The 16520-nt window shown below is 32.4% G+C and overlaps 1 protein-coding gene across 1 annotated transcript; it reads left to right on the top strand.

The window, feature by feature from the left end:
• Window positions 1-6427: 6427 nt before the first annotated feature.
• LOC111991923 (protein ETHYLENE INSENSITIVE 3) lies at window positions 6428-9833 on the top strand. The gene is made up of 2 exons (XM_024023728.2): window positions 6428-6705; window positions 7464-9833. Exon 2 carries the CDS (start codon window positions 7625-7627, stop codon window positions 9470-9472), a length of 1848 nt encoding a protein of 615 aa, XP_023879496.1. The 5' UTR covers window positions 6428-6705; window positions 7464-7624; the 3' UTR covers window positions 9473-9833.
• The last annotated feature ends 6687 nt before the right edge of the window (window positions 9834-16520 follow it).

The following is a 16520-nucleotide window of genomic DNA, read 5'->3' on the forward strand; positions in this document are numbered from 1 at the left end:
ACATCATTAAAATCATTATAATCTTAAAAAAAAAAAAAAAACTAACTAGGCCAGTCACACCAATTGACTTCCACTTAAGATCTATTAAGTATCACTTTGTATTCAAGTGATAGTATAATAGTAATGACGTACACTAACTATATTATCGATTATTTATAAAACTAATGTAATATAATCATTTTTTATCTCAAAAAAATGTAATATAATCATTTTTTAAATAATTTGTTTATTCCTTAATATATAATACGGAGTATATATTTGGATGAGGTTACTTTTATTGACTTACTTTTTTTGAAAATAAGTTCTTTGAAAGTACACCTATAACTAAAAAATGTGAGATTTCTAGGGGGGAAAAGTGCATATACTGAGGACGAAAATAAGTTGAGACTTTAAACTTTGTAAAATTACAACTACTTAAAATTTTTAAAATTTGAACCTAATTAAATAAACAAAAAAAATATTATAAAAACAAGCTTATCTAAACAAATTCTTAATATAGAATCAAACTTAAATATATATAAAATATGTTCCTTAAATTTTTTATCATCGATTGTGAAGTTGTAAAAACTTCATCATTTCAGTGTTTCTAAGAAATGCAAGCACAAACCGATTGTGAAGAGATTAGGCTTATTAAAAGAAAAGAAAAATATATAAAGAGGTTGAGGAGCAAACTTGTAAAAACAAAATCATCCTAGATACTCTTCCACATTTTTTCCCCCCTCATAAATTTATGCTTGGGTCAAAAAGTGTGGGCGTGATGGAGATTCTCCATCTCTCTCAATCCATTTTGCCTAATAAGCTTATCTTATGAAAATGAAGAATTACCACAAAAATCATCCATGGCCCATGGGATTACTCAGATTTATATAATACAGTATTTAAAAAGATTCAGCAAAAAAAAAAATATATATATATATATATATACACGACGAGTAGTGTAAAATGGTTGTCCATAAAGTGACCGTCATTACTAAGGACAATCATAAGTACACATTAACATTCAGATATAAATTCCTCACTTAAATGGCACAAGTGTAACGGACGTACAATCTTTCTAGCCACCAGCTCACAGCTATTACAGCTACCTCAAGCTGACCGTTACACAGCCATTACAGGACATTGAATGGGAAAGTTAAATAACTATTAAATGAGCCATTTAACCCTCCAGCTCAACCATAACGCCTAAGAAGATAAATGCACAGAGCATTTACTCACAGAGAGGCTACCTAAAGCTAGAAGCAACAAGTGAGTAGGGGACAAAATTAATTTCATACAAATTATTTTGGTTCCACGAGAAATAAGCTAATTTAAGCATTGGAGACTCCCCAGTGGACCCCACACCAGTGTCTTCATTGCATTGTTTGTTTCTTGTGAACAGGATCTTCAGACTGTCCATCGTACTGATAAGGAACATACTGATGAGGCAAAATCGTATTCTATCAATATATATATATATAGTATTTAAAAAGAGTGAATAAGAGAGGGTAAGCTACAATATGGGTCTTATAGCATTTCTGTTGTCTTTCCTAAAATTTGCTTTATTTTAAGATAAGAACAAAGTTTTTTTTTTTTTTTTTTTTTAAATAAAAAAAAAATAGTTAACCACATTTCAAGAAATTCATAATGATTTTCTATTATTATTTTTGTGTCCTCCGTTTCTTTTTATCTTATATTCTCTTTAGTTTTTCTCTGGCTCACCCAAATCAAACTCACAACCAAATCAGAAAATTGAGAGAGAGAGAGAGAGAGAGAGAGAGAGAGAGAAGAGAGAGAGAGAGAGAGAGAGAGAGAGTCAAATAAGGGGATGGGAGACAAACTGTGTCCCAAGCTAGAATAGCGGCTAGTGCCACCATTGGTGTTAGGCAATACTACAAATTTGACAACATTTTTTATATCTATTGGTGTGGCAAGTTTGTACTAGTTCTCATTTACGCTCACTATTGATATTATTTTTTTTACCTACTATTAATAATCTGCCACGTTAATGGGTGTCAAATTTTTTGTATCTATATTCTATCCATTCCATACAAATTGGTTGAATTTTTTTGCTCCAAGACTTTGATTACTTTGTTAGGCAATGTGAACTAACTTTATTTATTTATTTTGAGAAGCAAAAATGTTAAATTTCAATGTGAACTGACTTTAGAGTAAAATAAGGGGATGAGAGACAAACTGTGTCCCAAGCTACTCTAGTGCCACCTTGGCAATATTATATACACAAAAACTTTGACAATATTTTTAATATCTGTTGGTGGGACAAGTTTGTATTGGTATTTGTGCTCATTATTGATATCACTTTTTACTTATTATTAATAATCTGCTACGTTAATGGGTGTCAAATGTTTTTGTGTCTATATTTTGTCCATGCCATACAAATTGGTTGAGTTTTTTTGCTTCAAGACTTTGATTACTTTGTTATGCAATATGAACTGACTTGACCAAAAGGACTGAATATTGCATATGATTGACTGAAGGAGTTGCAATCTTCCAGCAAAGGTTAGTTTCCTTACTGTCCTAGAGCTGATTCTAGCCTCAACTTTGTCAAGTAGAGGTTTAAAGTATTTCAAGCTGAGCTTACCAGAAACTAAAGGCAATCCCAAATATTTGACACGCAATTGAGAAAATAAGCTGGTCATCTGCAAAGCCCGTATGAGTTATCTTCAAGTTTCTGCAATGATGATTGAATTTGAAGCTAGAACCAGTTACTTTCCCATGCATGATTCTTGTGAATGCTTCCATGGCCACCACTAAGGCACTTACTTTCTTTAAAATAGCCCAAACTGCCATTAACAGCAATTGAAAACTTAGGACTTGTAATGCAAGCCCTAATCTAATTTACGAATCTTGTAGAGGCCCCAGCTTCTAGATGGTACATTCTAAGACCACATAATAAATCACATTTGTCCATGTGGCAGATTGTGAATGGTAGAGAAAAAATGATAAGTTTATGCAAAAGTGACATGCAGCCAGTCACAGTCTACCACGTAGAATAGTTGTGACAAAAGTTGTGACTTTTTATGTGATACTAATATTACTCGCTAACAAAATCATAATCTTTCCTTAACTAAGCCTTAATAGTACATCTTTCCGTGCAACAGTCTTATGATACCATTTCACTAACCTGTGCTAGCAAAACATTTTTTCAAAAATGTCATTGCCCTTAATGATAGCAGCATATGGGAAGATGTAGTATAAATATTTAATTATTTTTTATTCAAACTTTTCTCTTCATGTCAATTGGGAATTAATTAATGATTATTCAAACTTTATTTCTCTAATATCTCTTGCTGGGAACAGTAAAAAGAAATAATAAAGAAATAATATATAAATAAAGTAGTAAAATAATAGAATATATAATATATGATACATTATAAAGTGATATATTAAAATAAATAATATTTCTTTAACTAAGCCTTAATAGTACATCCTTCCGTGCAAGAGTCTTATGATACCATTTCACTAACTCATGTGCTAGCAAAACATTTTTTCAAAAATGTCTCTGCCCTTAATGATAGTAGCATATGGGAAGACGTGGTATAAATATTTAATTATTTTTTATTCAAACATTTTCTCTTCATGACGATTGGGAATTAATTAATAATTATTCAAACTATCTCTTTCTAATATCTTTTTGGTTGGGAACAATAAAAGAGAAAGAATAAAAAAATATTTAAATAAAGTAGTAAAAAAATATAATATATGATGTATGATATATTATAAAGTGATGTAAATAAATAAAGTAATATGGTCAATGTGATCCATCCTTGCTGATGCATAGGCTGAGCAACTGTTAAGTCTCCCAAGCATCATCAATTTAAAACATAATTTTGGCACTTTAAAAAAACTTACACTTGAAAAAGAGTTTATATTTCTTACCGAAGAGGACAATGATTTAATTGGTTTCAACAAAAAAAAAAAAAAAACCCTCACCAGCTCACACAACACTTCAAAAAAAAAGAGATTTGAAAATAGAAGATGAAGATAAGTGGTACCAAGGAACAAGAAGCCGACGAAGCAAAAGGAACTAAGCTTCTAAAGTTCTAAGCAAAAACATATATAAAAAAATGGTAAATTCTCTTGGATCAAGCAAATTATAATATTTATTTATTTTATGAAATTACAGTTGTTACCTGTATATTTCCATTTTAGGATTTTTATATATATATATACACATATATATATATATATTGAGAAGGTATGGTTTAGAATTGACAATTGAGGAAGAAAAAAAATATTTTTTAGTGAACAAAAAACGTTACTAGCGAACCACCCTGCCATTAAATGCATTGCCAATTTGCTAAAGAACACACACATGGAATTGGACAGGTGTCGTTTGTTCTTTTGTTTTTTTATTGGGTAGGTGTCATGGTGTACAATCTCTTTTTAGGAAACTTATCAGAACACGGCTTTAAAATTGGAGAATGCTAAAGCTAAAAAGTTAAAAACACATAATCAATCCGAAAGGAAATAAGCTCTTAGTGTAATTTTTATCTTGTATTAAAAAAAAACATATAATGTAATTGGTGATATTTTTATTATGTTAACATTAAAAGCTTTTTCTTTATTAGCTACACATCAATTTGTAAGATATATATACTAAAATTTGTTCTATCCGTAACATCATTAAACAAAATTTGATGAGACACGTGTGTTTTGGCTTGGCTTATTTGCTTAAAAATAGTGATTTAAAAAAAAATTTTGACAATTGAAGATGGGAAGATTTAAACTTTAAATATATTCATTAGAAAGATTAGAAGGTGCCAACCGTTTGATATATTTTGTTCAACACTACCTTATTTTCATTAGCTCATTTGCTTTTTCTTTTTTCTTTTTTTGGGGAAAATCTTTTTTGCTTTAAGATAGCAACTTTAAGCAAATAAGGTAGTGCTAAACAAAAAAGTCAATTTATTTACTTCAAGCCGTTATTTATTCCACCTTTAACTAAATAAGTTAACAACAAATAAGCGCCCATATTATAAATAAATAAAAAAAACCAACAAATATGTTTGGGCAACACATGTGACATGACACAAGTGATCAATCCAAAAAAGCAAGAGTAATGTTAGAAATATACCATTTTTCATAACTACTGAAATGACCAAGTATGATTGAAGTAATGCATAACTATGGATATGACCAAGTATGAATAGAGTAATGCATAACTATTGATATGACAAAGTATGAAAAGTCCTGGAATACATTTTTTTCTTAACAAAACATACCCTTAAAATTGGAGAATGCTAAAGCTAAAATTGACATGATAATGAATATAATTGGTGCTAATTTGAAAACATAATAAATAATTGTTAGCATTATTTTTTATTATTATTGGTGACCTATCGATTTGTAAGGTGTATATACTTAAATTTGTAATAGCCGTAAGATCAAAAAAAAAAAAAAAAAAAAATGAAACAGATGTTTTGGCTTAGCTTATTTGCTTAAAGATAGCAACTTCAAGCAAATGAGGTAGTGTTGAACAAATAAGTCAACTTATTTACTTAAGACTATTTTTCATTCCACCTTTAAGTAAATAAGCTAACAACAAATAAGTGTCCATATATGAAAAAAAAAAAAAAAAACAAAACAATTTCTTATCAAAAACCTCATGTGGAATAGTTGACTTTTCTACAGTTGCATATGCGAGCTTAGTCACTTTGCCTTTCCAAGAAGATCATTTGGTTTGTCGTTAAATTCATTGATATAGTTGAGCATGGGAATCTCACGAGCTCGACGTTCATGTCCGAGGGTAGAGTCAGATATCACGTGTTTGCTTAAGACCATATATCATTTTATGTAACTTGCACACATAGTGAGGATAATGTTAGAAATATAAATTTTTTTCATAAATATTAAAAATCTACTGTAATAATTATCTTACTATTATGTAATTGATATAGTATCATCACTCTTATGGTAAGTTGGTATCACAATTATACAAGATTCACATACTATAATATGAAAGATATATATATATATATATATTATATCCTCACTCTCACAGCAAGTTCTACAATTATACGAAATTCAGGTGCTATAATATAAAAGATAACATATATTTAATACATGAGATAACGTTACTCAATTATTGAAACCACTACTCTTATTAGGTGCTAGAGAGCAAAGACAACATTTTAGATGTGTGGTTAGATGTGTCCCAGACATTATTCACAAAAAAACTACATAGGTAAAGAGTTGCGTAAACAAAAACCCACCTCAGAGCTGACCAATAAAATTGTGGAAAAAGGAAAAACTTGCCAGAAACGATAATCCCAAGGATGGAGTTGAGTTGGGATAGGATATAGGATTAACCTGACCCGGATCCATGACTTTGTACGATATATATATATATCATCAGTCATCACATCTATCTATCTAACTATAAATCTTGATATATAATAAATGTACCCATCTCCTCAAATTCGGGTTTACCTCCACCAATACCAAACACTTTTCACATTCACCAAGGAGTAGGACCCACCACCCTCACCACTTCTTTACATTAAAATATGTAAACTCCCATAAAGCAAAAGGATAGAGATAATGCCTACCTGACCCCTTTCTCTCTCTCTCTCTCTCTCTCTCTCTCTCTTTGTGTGCGTGAAAGCTGAAATTGACTTCAGAGCCATCAGAGGAGAAGAACCAGAAGTTCAGGGAAACACCCCTGAATAACACCCATCTCCAAATTTTATTTCTTTTTTTTCCAAGGTACGCTTTTTATTTTTAAGTGTTTTTTGCTTGTACTAATTCTTTAATCTGATTTTTTTTTTTAGTGGGGTTTGGTGTTTCATGTTCTGGTGTGGTTTGGTTTAGTTTGGTTTGGTTTTGTTTTGTTCTTCCTTGTTTTACTTTGATCCGTGAAGTTTGAACTGGGTTCTGTTTGATGTCCAAAACAATTTTGTATTTTGTTTTGGATTGTCTGAGATAATTGAGTTTTTTTTTTTGCCTCTTTAGATCTAAACTTGTCTGGCTTTACTTTATTGTGATTCATGTTGGATCTTTTTTCTTTGCTAATCTGGGTTTTTCATTTCTTCACTGGAAACCCAGCAGTCTGATGTTTCTAATCTATAACTGATTCTCTTTTTTCTCTCTTTTTGAGTTTTGTGGTACTGAATTCTTTTTTCAAGTAACTTTTTCATGATTTAGTTTTGTTCATAAACATGGTTTTGTGAAACATGAGTACATGTACTGCTTCTGATTCCAATTGATGTATGTGTTTTTGTTTTTCTGTTTTAAAGCTTTGGTTTGTATTGGAAGAGGATCTCATCTAGGAGATGGAACAAAATTTTATTTTTATGGATGCTCTGTAATAGAATCTTTGGAAAATATTATAGTTTCGTATAATTAGTGATTGTATTACATGAAATTTTTTTGAGTTTCTTCCGTTTTAATTATTAAACGTGATTATTTCAACGGGGTATGTTTAGATTATTCATACTTTGTTTTGTTACTTTCTGTTTTACCAGATTAACAGGTGGAAAGGTTGTCCGAACTGTGTTTTCAGAGTTAGTTTGGTATCTAGTGATCAGAAGGTAGTTTGAGAAGTAGAAGATTTTGGTAGAAAATATCATCTGGGAACCTTGTGATTCCCTGTTTATTTGGGGGGAGGGGGGGTTTGTTTTGGGAAATGATGATGATGTTCGATGAAATGGGACTTTGTTGTGATATGGATTTCATATCTGCCCCTCTTGGGGAAGGAGATATGGCTGCCCCGCCACCTGAACCAGAAGCCACAGGGGAGGATGATTATACTGATGAAGAGATAGATGTAGATGAGCTTGAGAGGAGGATGTGGAGGGACAAGATGCGTCTCAAAAGGCTCAAAGAGCAGAGTAAGGGTAAGGAAGGGATTGATTTAGTGAAGCAGCGACAGTCCCAGGAACAGGCAAGGAGGAAGAAGATGTCGAGGGCACAAGATGGGATCTTGAAGTACATGTTGAAGATGATGGAAGTGTGTAAAGCCCAAGGGTTTGTTTATGGTATTATTCCAGAGAAGGGAAAACCTGTGACTGGGGCATCTGACAATCTTCGTGAGTGGTGGAAGGATAAAGTCCGGTTTGATCGTAATGGCCCAGCTGCCATAGCTAAGTACCAAGCAGATAATGCCATCCCAGGGAAGAATGACGGCTGTAATTCAATTGGTCCAACACCACACACCTTGCAGGAGCTTCAGGATACCACCCTTGGTTCTCTGTTGTCAGCACTCATGCAACACTGTGACCCTCCTCAGAGGCGTTTTCCACTAGAGAAAGGTGTTCCCCCACCATGGTGGCCCACTGGAAATGAGGAATGGTGGCCCCAGCTTGGTTTGCCCAAGGATCAAGGCCCTCCTCCTTACAAGAAGCCTCATGACTTGAAGAAGGCATGGAAGGTGGGTGTCCTCACTGCAGTTATCAAGCACATGTCCCCTGATATTGCCAAGATTCGCAAGCTTGTAAGGCAGTCTAAATGCTTGCAGGACAAGATGACAGCCAAGGAAAGTGCCACCTGGCTTGCCATAATAAACCAGGAGGAAGCCTTGGCTCGAGATCTTTACCCTGATTCATGCCCCCCATTGTCCTCTGCTGGGGGGAGCGGGTCTTTGGTCATCAATGATTGCAGTGAGTATGATGTTGAAGGGGCTGATGATGAACCAAACTTTGATGTTCAAGAGCGCAAACCTGAGAACCTCAATTTATCCTCTATGGGGATGAGGGAAAGGCTGTCAGTTCGACAAACATCGTATCCTATCAAGGGAGAAATTGTTACCAATTTGGATTTTATTCGGAAGAGGAAGCCATCCAGTGATTTAAACATGATGATGGATCAGAGGATCTATACATGTGAGTTCCTTCAGTGTCCTTACAATGAAGTCCGCCTTGGCTTTCACGACAGGACTTCCAGGGATAATCATCAATTGACTTGTCCATATAGAAGTACTTCAGAGTTTGGAGGGTCAAATTTTCATGTTAATGAGGTTAAGCCAGTTATCTTCCCTCAGTCCTTTGCTCAAGCCAAGCCAGCTGCTCCATCAGTAAACTCAGCCCAGTCTGCCTTTGATTTATCAGGACTTGGAGTTCCTGAAGATGGGCAGAAAATGATCAGCGAGCTTATGACAATCTATGACACCAACATTCAAGGCAATAAGAATGTTACTCCCAGTAACAGTTCAGTCACAGAGAATCAGAGTCTTCCCCAGCTGAAAATTCAACCACAACAGGAGAGTTACTTTCATGGTCAAGGGGTTGTGATGGAAGGAAACTTCTTTGAAGAATCCAACATCCACAATAATCATCAGATGTTCCCGCGTGAGGAAAATCAGTTTGACCGTTTTAAGGCATTGAATGCCCCGTTCGAGACCAACCATAGCAGCAATAATTACCAAATGATGTATGGCTCTCCATTTGATTTAGCTCCCTTCGACTACAAAGAGGAACAAGGAGTAGCAATGGATACACTGACGAAACAGCAGGATATTTCAATTTGGTACCAGTGAAAATGTCAATTAGATTCAGCCTTCTCTGGTTCAAGTCTTCAAATGCCTTTGAGATGAAATAGAAAAATCTTCCTTAAGCTGAAAAACAGTTGTTGTTGTAGTAGTATTTGCCTTTAAGATGTAGCAATGTAAGTCTAGAATTTTTAAGATTAGCAGAGGCATTAAAATGGCCTAATAAAGAATTTGAGTCCCTGTTGTTAATTACTGCATGTATGATTGTCATATAAATAAGTTAGGTGTAATTTTCCTTTTTGTTTTTCTTCTTGATTTCAATTTTAACCAACAATCATGTCCTGTAATTGGCACATTGTATTGGGATATAGCTTGTGTTTGAATGGGATGTGTGTTTTTGTTTTCATTATCTTGATCTCCAACCATGTGTGTGTAAAGATTGTGGTGAAGAGTGTGGACTTGGAACAGTAAGATGCCAAGTTGAATGAATGAGAAACATCTATATCAACAAGAAGTTTGTGTGGTGGGGTCTGTTCAAGGTTGGCAACTAGAATCAGGAACTATTTAGGCGTCTGTGGAATAATCTATGAGATATTCTCATCCAGCTGTCAACACTCTTTGGCTTTTGGAAAGATAAAAGGGCACTTTCACTTTCATTTCATTTTTTTCATAGCCCCCATGACCGGGAAGCATGGAAATACTTAAATCCCATACTAAGAATACGACTTTCTCTGCCCCCACTTTATCAAAGAAAAAGACAATCTTGATAATGGAGGAAAAGAGTCAAATCTTTTGAGTGGAAAGCTGAAAGCATCTTGTTTCCTTACTTTTCTCTTTCGGGATCTTAATATTTTACTGTTTCGTGGGTAAATAATTTTGTAATCAAGAAAAAAAAATTAACTGATGATGTGATGTAACAACATTGAAATATTTTTTTAATAAAAAAGGAAAAAAAATAGAGTTTATTTTATTTTACAATTTTTTATATTTTTATATGAAACAAGGTATTAAAACTTTTGTAGGTTATAATTAGCTCAAGTGGTTGAGTAATTGTCAATGAATAATTGTTAAATAAGAGATTTGGTCATATGATGATAAAAAATAATCATTAAGAGCGAACGTCATGTTGAAACTATTTTAAAAAAAAATATCAAAATTTTCATAATTGTTAAATAGAGATCTAGTTATATGATGATAAAAAAACAAAAATTAAGAACGAATGACATATGTTGAAACTTTTTCTATAAAAAAAAGTATCAAAATGTTCTTAATTGTTAAATAAGAGATTTGGTCAAATGATGATGATAAAAAAAAAAAAAAAAAAAAAAATCATTTAAGAGCGAATGTCATATGTTGAAATTATTTTTATAAAAAAGTGTCAAAATTTTCCTAATTGTTAAGTAAGAGATCTGGTCATATGATGATAAAAAAACAATAATTAAGAGTGAACCTTATATGTTGAAACTACCTATAAAAAAAAGAGTATCAAAATTTTCCTAAAGTGGCCTCCTAACAAATGTCCAAAGGACATTAACATGACCCATTAATCAATTTAATTAGTGTTTTGATTTAATTAAAAAGAAATATTACACGTTACTTGCACACATCTTTACAAACACACGAATATTGTTTCAAGTAAAAATTGTGATTTTGAGTTACGTTTTCAATGCAGTTTTTACATGTGGGTAAATATGTGTGCAATTAGATGTGTTGTAACTAGTATTTTCCTTAAAAAAATAATCATGAATTTGGACAAATATTTCTATCATATATTCATGTCTAACTTTTTATAATATTATTATTTTACTGTTGAATATTATTATTATTAGGCTTATTTGTAGTCGTACTCAACATTTTATTCGTCTAAGCAAAAGCTTTATTTATCACTGAATCATTCCAAATCTAACAAATCTAATACCTTAACAGCTTGCTTACAACTTTTTTTTTTTTTTTTTTTAAAAAAAAAAAAAAAAAAAAAATCATTTAAGAGCGAATGTCATATGTTGAAATTATTTTTATAAAAAAGTGTCAAAATTTTCCTAATTGTTAAGTAAGAGATCTGGTCATATGATGATAAAAAAACAATAATTAAGAGTGAACCTTATATGTTGAAACTACCTATAAAAAAAAGAGTATCAAAATTTTCCTAAAGTGGCCTCCTAACAAATGTCCAAAGGACATTAACATGACCCATTAATCAATTTAATTAGTGTTTTGATTTAATTAAAAAGAAATATTACACGTTACTTGCACACATCTTTACAAACACACGAATATTGTTTCAAGTAAAAATTGTGATTTTGAGTTACGTTTTCAATGCAGTTTTTACATGTGGGTAAATATGTGTGCAATTAGATGTGTTGTAACTAGTATTTTCCTTAAAAAAATAATCATGAATTTGGACAAATATTTCTATCATATATTCATGTCTAACTTTTTATAATATTATTATTTTACTGTTGAATATTATTATTATTAGGCTTATTTGTAGTCGTACTCAACATTTTATTCGTCTAAGCAAAAGCTTTATTTATCACTGAATCATTCCAAATCTAACAAATCTAATACCTTAACAGCTTGCTTACAACTTTTTTTTTTTTTTTTTTATTCTAGCACCTTAAAGGAATATTTATGACATAATGTACCAACTAATATCAATTTCACACAATAGACAAAGTAAGATGTCTAGTTCATTAACTGAATGTTAACTTAGTCCTAAAACAATAATATGGTATATATACAATGATACTGATTACGAAGATCTTAAACAGTTAAAACTGAGATTCTAGAAGATTAAATATAGAAAAAGTGATTATTACATTACAAAAATCCTAACTGTAGGTTAAGGATAATCAAAGGTAATGAGGAAACGTATTGTTAATGGTGGCGGCTACATTTTCTTCCTTGTAATCAGCCTTAAAAACAAACGTACATCTTAAGGGCATTTAGGAATTAGGGCCGCTTCTCTTGGTCTTCTTATCCATTGTTATTTTGTTACTATTATAAGAAGGGGCGGCTAATGGGTAAATTATACTCTCTAAATTTAGATTTTTTTAAAAAAATGTTTATTTAAGTTTTAAAAAAAATTAAATTTTACATTTTTATAATGTAATATAATTTAATTGATTGGTACTTCCTAATTTTTTCGAGAAACTCAAGTTTCAAGTCTCTAACGGTTGTAACTATGGAACTAAAAAAAATATATTAGAAGTTATGTTGCTTTTTGTATCTTATTATTCCCTTCATGAAGTGACCATTAAATCCCACATAAACTTGTCTTCTATGTTAAAGTCCAATCAAAATCAAACCATTCAGCAAAAACAAAAAGTCCAATCAAATCATGTTATGTCAATTTGAGCCCCAATTAAATAGCCTACAAAACTTTAAAAAATTGTAACGTTTCACTAAAATCCAAATATTTTTCTTTCCACCATTTTCTTACGGTCCAAATATATCAATCTGCGAAACTTTGGTCATCAACAACCACAAACACAATCGATACTCGATAGTCCCCACACAAAGATTATCAAAATAAGCAAAAATAAATTCAAACTAAGAAAGATACAGTGATACACGCAAAAAAAAAAAAAAAAAATCAAACTAAGAACGAAAATTTTAAAGCAATTATATAATTAGCATTGATTGCTTAAAAAAAAAAAAACTCACCTCCCTCTGCGTCCTTAACCCCAACCCAACCCTCAGACCGCACTTACTTCAAGTCCAAATCTTCTGTCTCACTTTTCTCGCTCAGCTCTATATTCCACAAATAAAAACTTGCCACGTATTTATCTAATTAATTAAATACTATCATTAGTTAATAATGGTAATATAAATAAGTCAATAATGATAGTATTTAATTAATTATGTTAACATACATTATTTAGGACAGACTTCAAAAAAAAAAAAAAAAAAATTTAGGACCACAATTAATTCCACACCCATTGTCACAACAATTTGATATAATTGATTATGAGTCGTGGAATGAATAGTTGTGAGTCTTGTGACCGTTTGTCACTTTAGATAACTCATTTAAGAATTTTGTAAAAAAAATGTACCTAAGTGAGAGTTAATTGTTTTTAATGTCTAGTAACCGTTTTAATAGAGTTTTAAATGTTGTGTCTATTCAATGTACCTTTTTATTGGTGTCTCTTCATTCATTGATTATTCAGATTCCTTAAGAATTACTATCCATAGAATTCGAGCTAGATTTTATCCTGAAAATGATTTGATTGTAACTCTTTAGTAAATGGTTTGAATGGAGACATAAATTGTCTTTGAAAAAAAAAAACATTGTGTCTCTAAAGTCTAAACAGACTTTATTCTATGCTTCTTCTACCATTGTTCTCTCTAATTTGCCAACAATATATATATATATATACACATACATGATATTCCAATCTAGAGATTTTATAATTTATACATATATTCTTTATTATTGTAAGTAAAAAAAAAAAAAAGTAAACTCATAATAGGCTCGTTTTAAGAAGACTTTAGCTTTAGCATTAGATCTAGAAACATGTGGGCATGTCTTTGATTAAAAATGTGGCAATCATTTCGTGGAAGACTAGCTCCAAATAAGTTATATATTTGGCTGACTTTGCAGCATGTGTTTAAATTAGGAGTGGATGATCTGGTTGTCACTTTGTCACTTTGTGACCTTTGCTCAATATATTTTATAATGTTTTTTGGTTCATAATTCATGACCCGATTAAGCCTCCCACCTAACAGTGCAAGACTGTGACCTTGCCGACGATTTATTTTAATACTATATATTATATTATATATGGTATTCTATAAGAAATAATTAGTGTGCAGGATCCTATCAAAAAAAAAAAAAAAAAAATTAGTGTGCAGGAATAATATAAAAAAAAAAAAAAAAAAAATTAGTGTGCAGGAATAATAATAAATTGGGTTTTATTCCATTTGCTTATTGCAAAAAAAAAAAAAAAAAGGTTATTCCTTTTTAAGCATCATTCACTTGTCTTCAAACAACTTCCCATAAACTGACCAATAATTATTCCCAACCCCCATAATAACTCAATAAATAAATAAATATCTCAAAACCCTCTCTCTCTCTCTCTCTCTCTCTCTCTCTCTCTCTCATTAATACTGTAGAATTTATTTTTTAATAAAATATATCATTTCTAATTATTGATTGTAATATTTTAATTAAAAAAAATATTAACAAATATAAGCTTCCTTCATCAACTTCTATTCTATATGGTGTCAAAGTTGATAACAATAAAATCAAAAACCTTTTTTTTTTTTTTTTGAGACAATCGATAGAAAATTTCTGATGTATTTTAATTGTATGTATTTTGATACGCTGACAGTGAACTTGAATCAACATGAAACCCTTTCTCTCTCTCTCTCTGGTGGGTGCTTAGGAAAGTGAAATTTATATTATTGAAGGCCCAAAACAATATAAAAGTTCAATGGACCTCTTTAGAGCCTCAGGGAAAGCCCGCGGAAGTAAGAGCCCACTGTACTTACACCTAAGAGCCCATTTATCATCAACCTTAAAGAAAAAAGGATCTTATATTTGTGCTGCATCCATCAAAACATGAAATACCACCTTCATGCGAACACTTTTTGGAAACAATTTTTTTTTTTTTTTTTAAAAAACTTTTGTTGGAAATGTACTAAAGTATACTTATACTTTAAAAAATATGAGAAAAGGTAAGAAAAAAATGAGGCTTTAAATCAAAACATAAAAACTAAAAAGCAAATAAAGTAGTCTCAAACATACACTGAAATGTTTTTAGTGGAGTTGGTCATCTCAATCATGCCCCTCAATATAATCCCTTCAATGACCATTGCGGCATTGCCTCTGCTACATACGGGAAGACTATAATTATGTTTGAGAAAAATTCATTTTTAATATTATAATTTAGGGGGTAACAAATTAATTCCTAATTCCTATAGTTTTATAAGTAGTGTAGGGACTCAGTTTGGATTTGACCCTAAGTATAAATGGGTTTTCAGCCCAACAAGCCCAAACAATAAATTTATAGAGAGTGGGTTAAAGGTTTAGTCGCTGCCCGTCGTTCATCAAGCATGAACTCTTTTTTATAAAAGAAAATACTTAGAGTTTCTCTACAACTGGGAGGATGCTCCTCGGCCCATGGCCGAGGAGCCCCTCTTCTTCTCTTTTTTCCCCCTCCTTTTTTTTACTTTACTTGCTTTTCTTATATAGTCTTCATCTTCCTATCTCCTTCTTCCATCTGTTGATCATCCATTCGCCTCTCTTCTGGCCGTCCGTCCCATCAGAGGCCTTATCGGTACTCAAGTAGTTCACTCTGATCAACGTTACCTTGCTAAGGGGTTATATCCCCATTAATGCGGCCAGAGGGGTTAGGTGAATACATTAAGTGTGAATGTGACAGCTTGCTCTGGGCTTGTCCCCTCCCAAAAATTATCCTTAGTATGCCGAGGACGAAGAGGTCCTCGACGTGGGTCAAAAAAAAGGCTTTCTCCAACTTAGCCTTGGCTGGTCAATCTTCCTCGGCGCTGGCCTTGGGCCTACTATGCGATGGGCTGTGGCTGTCAGGCCCACGGGCCCCACAATAGCCCCTCAAAACCCTGCTGCACGTTCCCCCGGACGGAGAGGAGGGTTTTGATACCCACGGGCCCTCCTAGGCGAATCGCCCCACTTCGGTTTGTGCTAATGCTGGTGACTTTTCGACTGCTCGATGCGCATTTTTTGCGTTTCAAGACTTAATGTGTGCCCACATTAAATTTTGGCGGCACCACGTTTCCTACTTTCAACGATGTGATGGTAATCGTTCGGTGGGGATTTCCTTCTTTTATGGGCAGGCAGTTACATTTAGGGAACCTAAGGGGGAGTATAAGTACCTGTTTGAACCGCCTGGTTTCCTCATTTTCGCGCTTACAATCATTGATGCGTATGACTTGAGTCTAGTTCAACTTGCACACTACCTGAAGAGAATCGTCATATTTCTGTAAGTCTTCTTCTTCCAGTGACCCCAAATTTCCTTGATTCTACTTCTCCTTTTCTTCTTTTAGAACTTTCAGTCGTCCTTGGGGAATGGGTAAGTTTAAGAAGTTGGTTGAGTCCGACGAGATGATGAACAAA

The sequence above is a fragment of the Quercus suber genome, unplaced genomic scaffold (genome assembly GCF_002906115.3).
Source record: "Quercus suber isolate HL8 unplaced genomic scaffold, Cork oak 2.0 scaffold_74, whole genome shotgun sequence".
NCBI classification, from domain to species: Eukaryota; Viridiplantae; Streptophyta; class Magnoliopsida; order Fagales; family Fagaceae; genus Quercus; species Quercus suber.

Excerpts from the sequence above, each read along its gene's own strand:
- LOC111991923 (XM_024023728.2), top strand. The coding sequence starts at position 7,625 with ATGATGATGATGTTCGATGAAATGGGACTTTGTTGTGATATGGATTTC.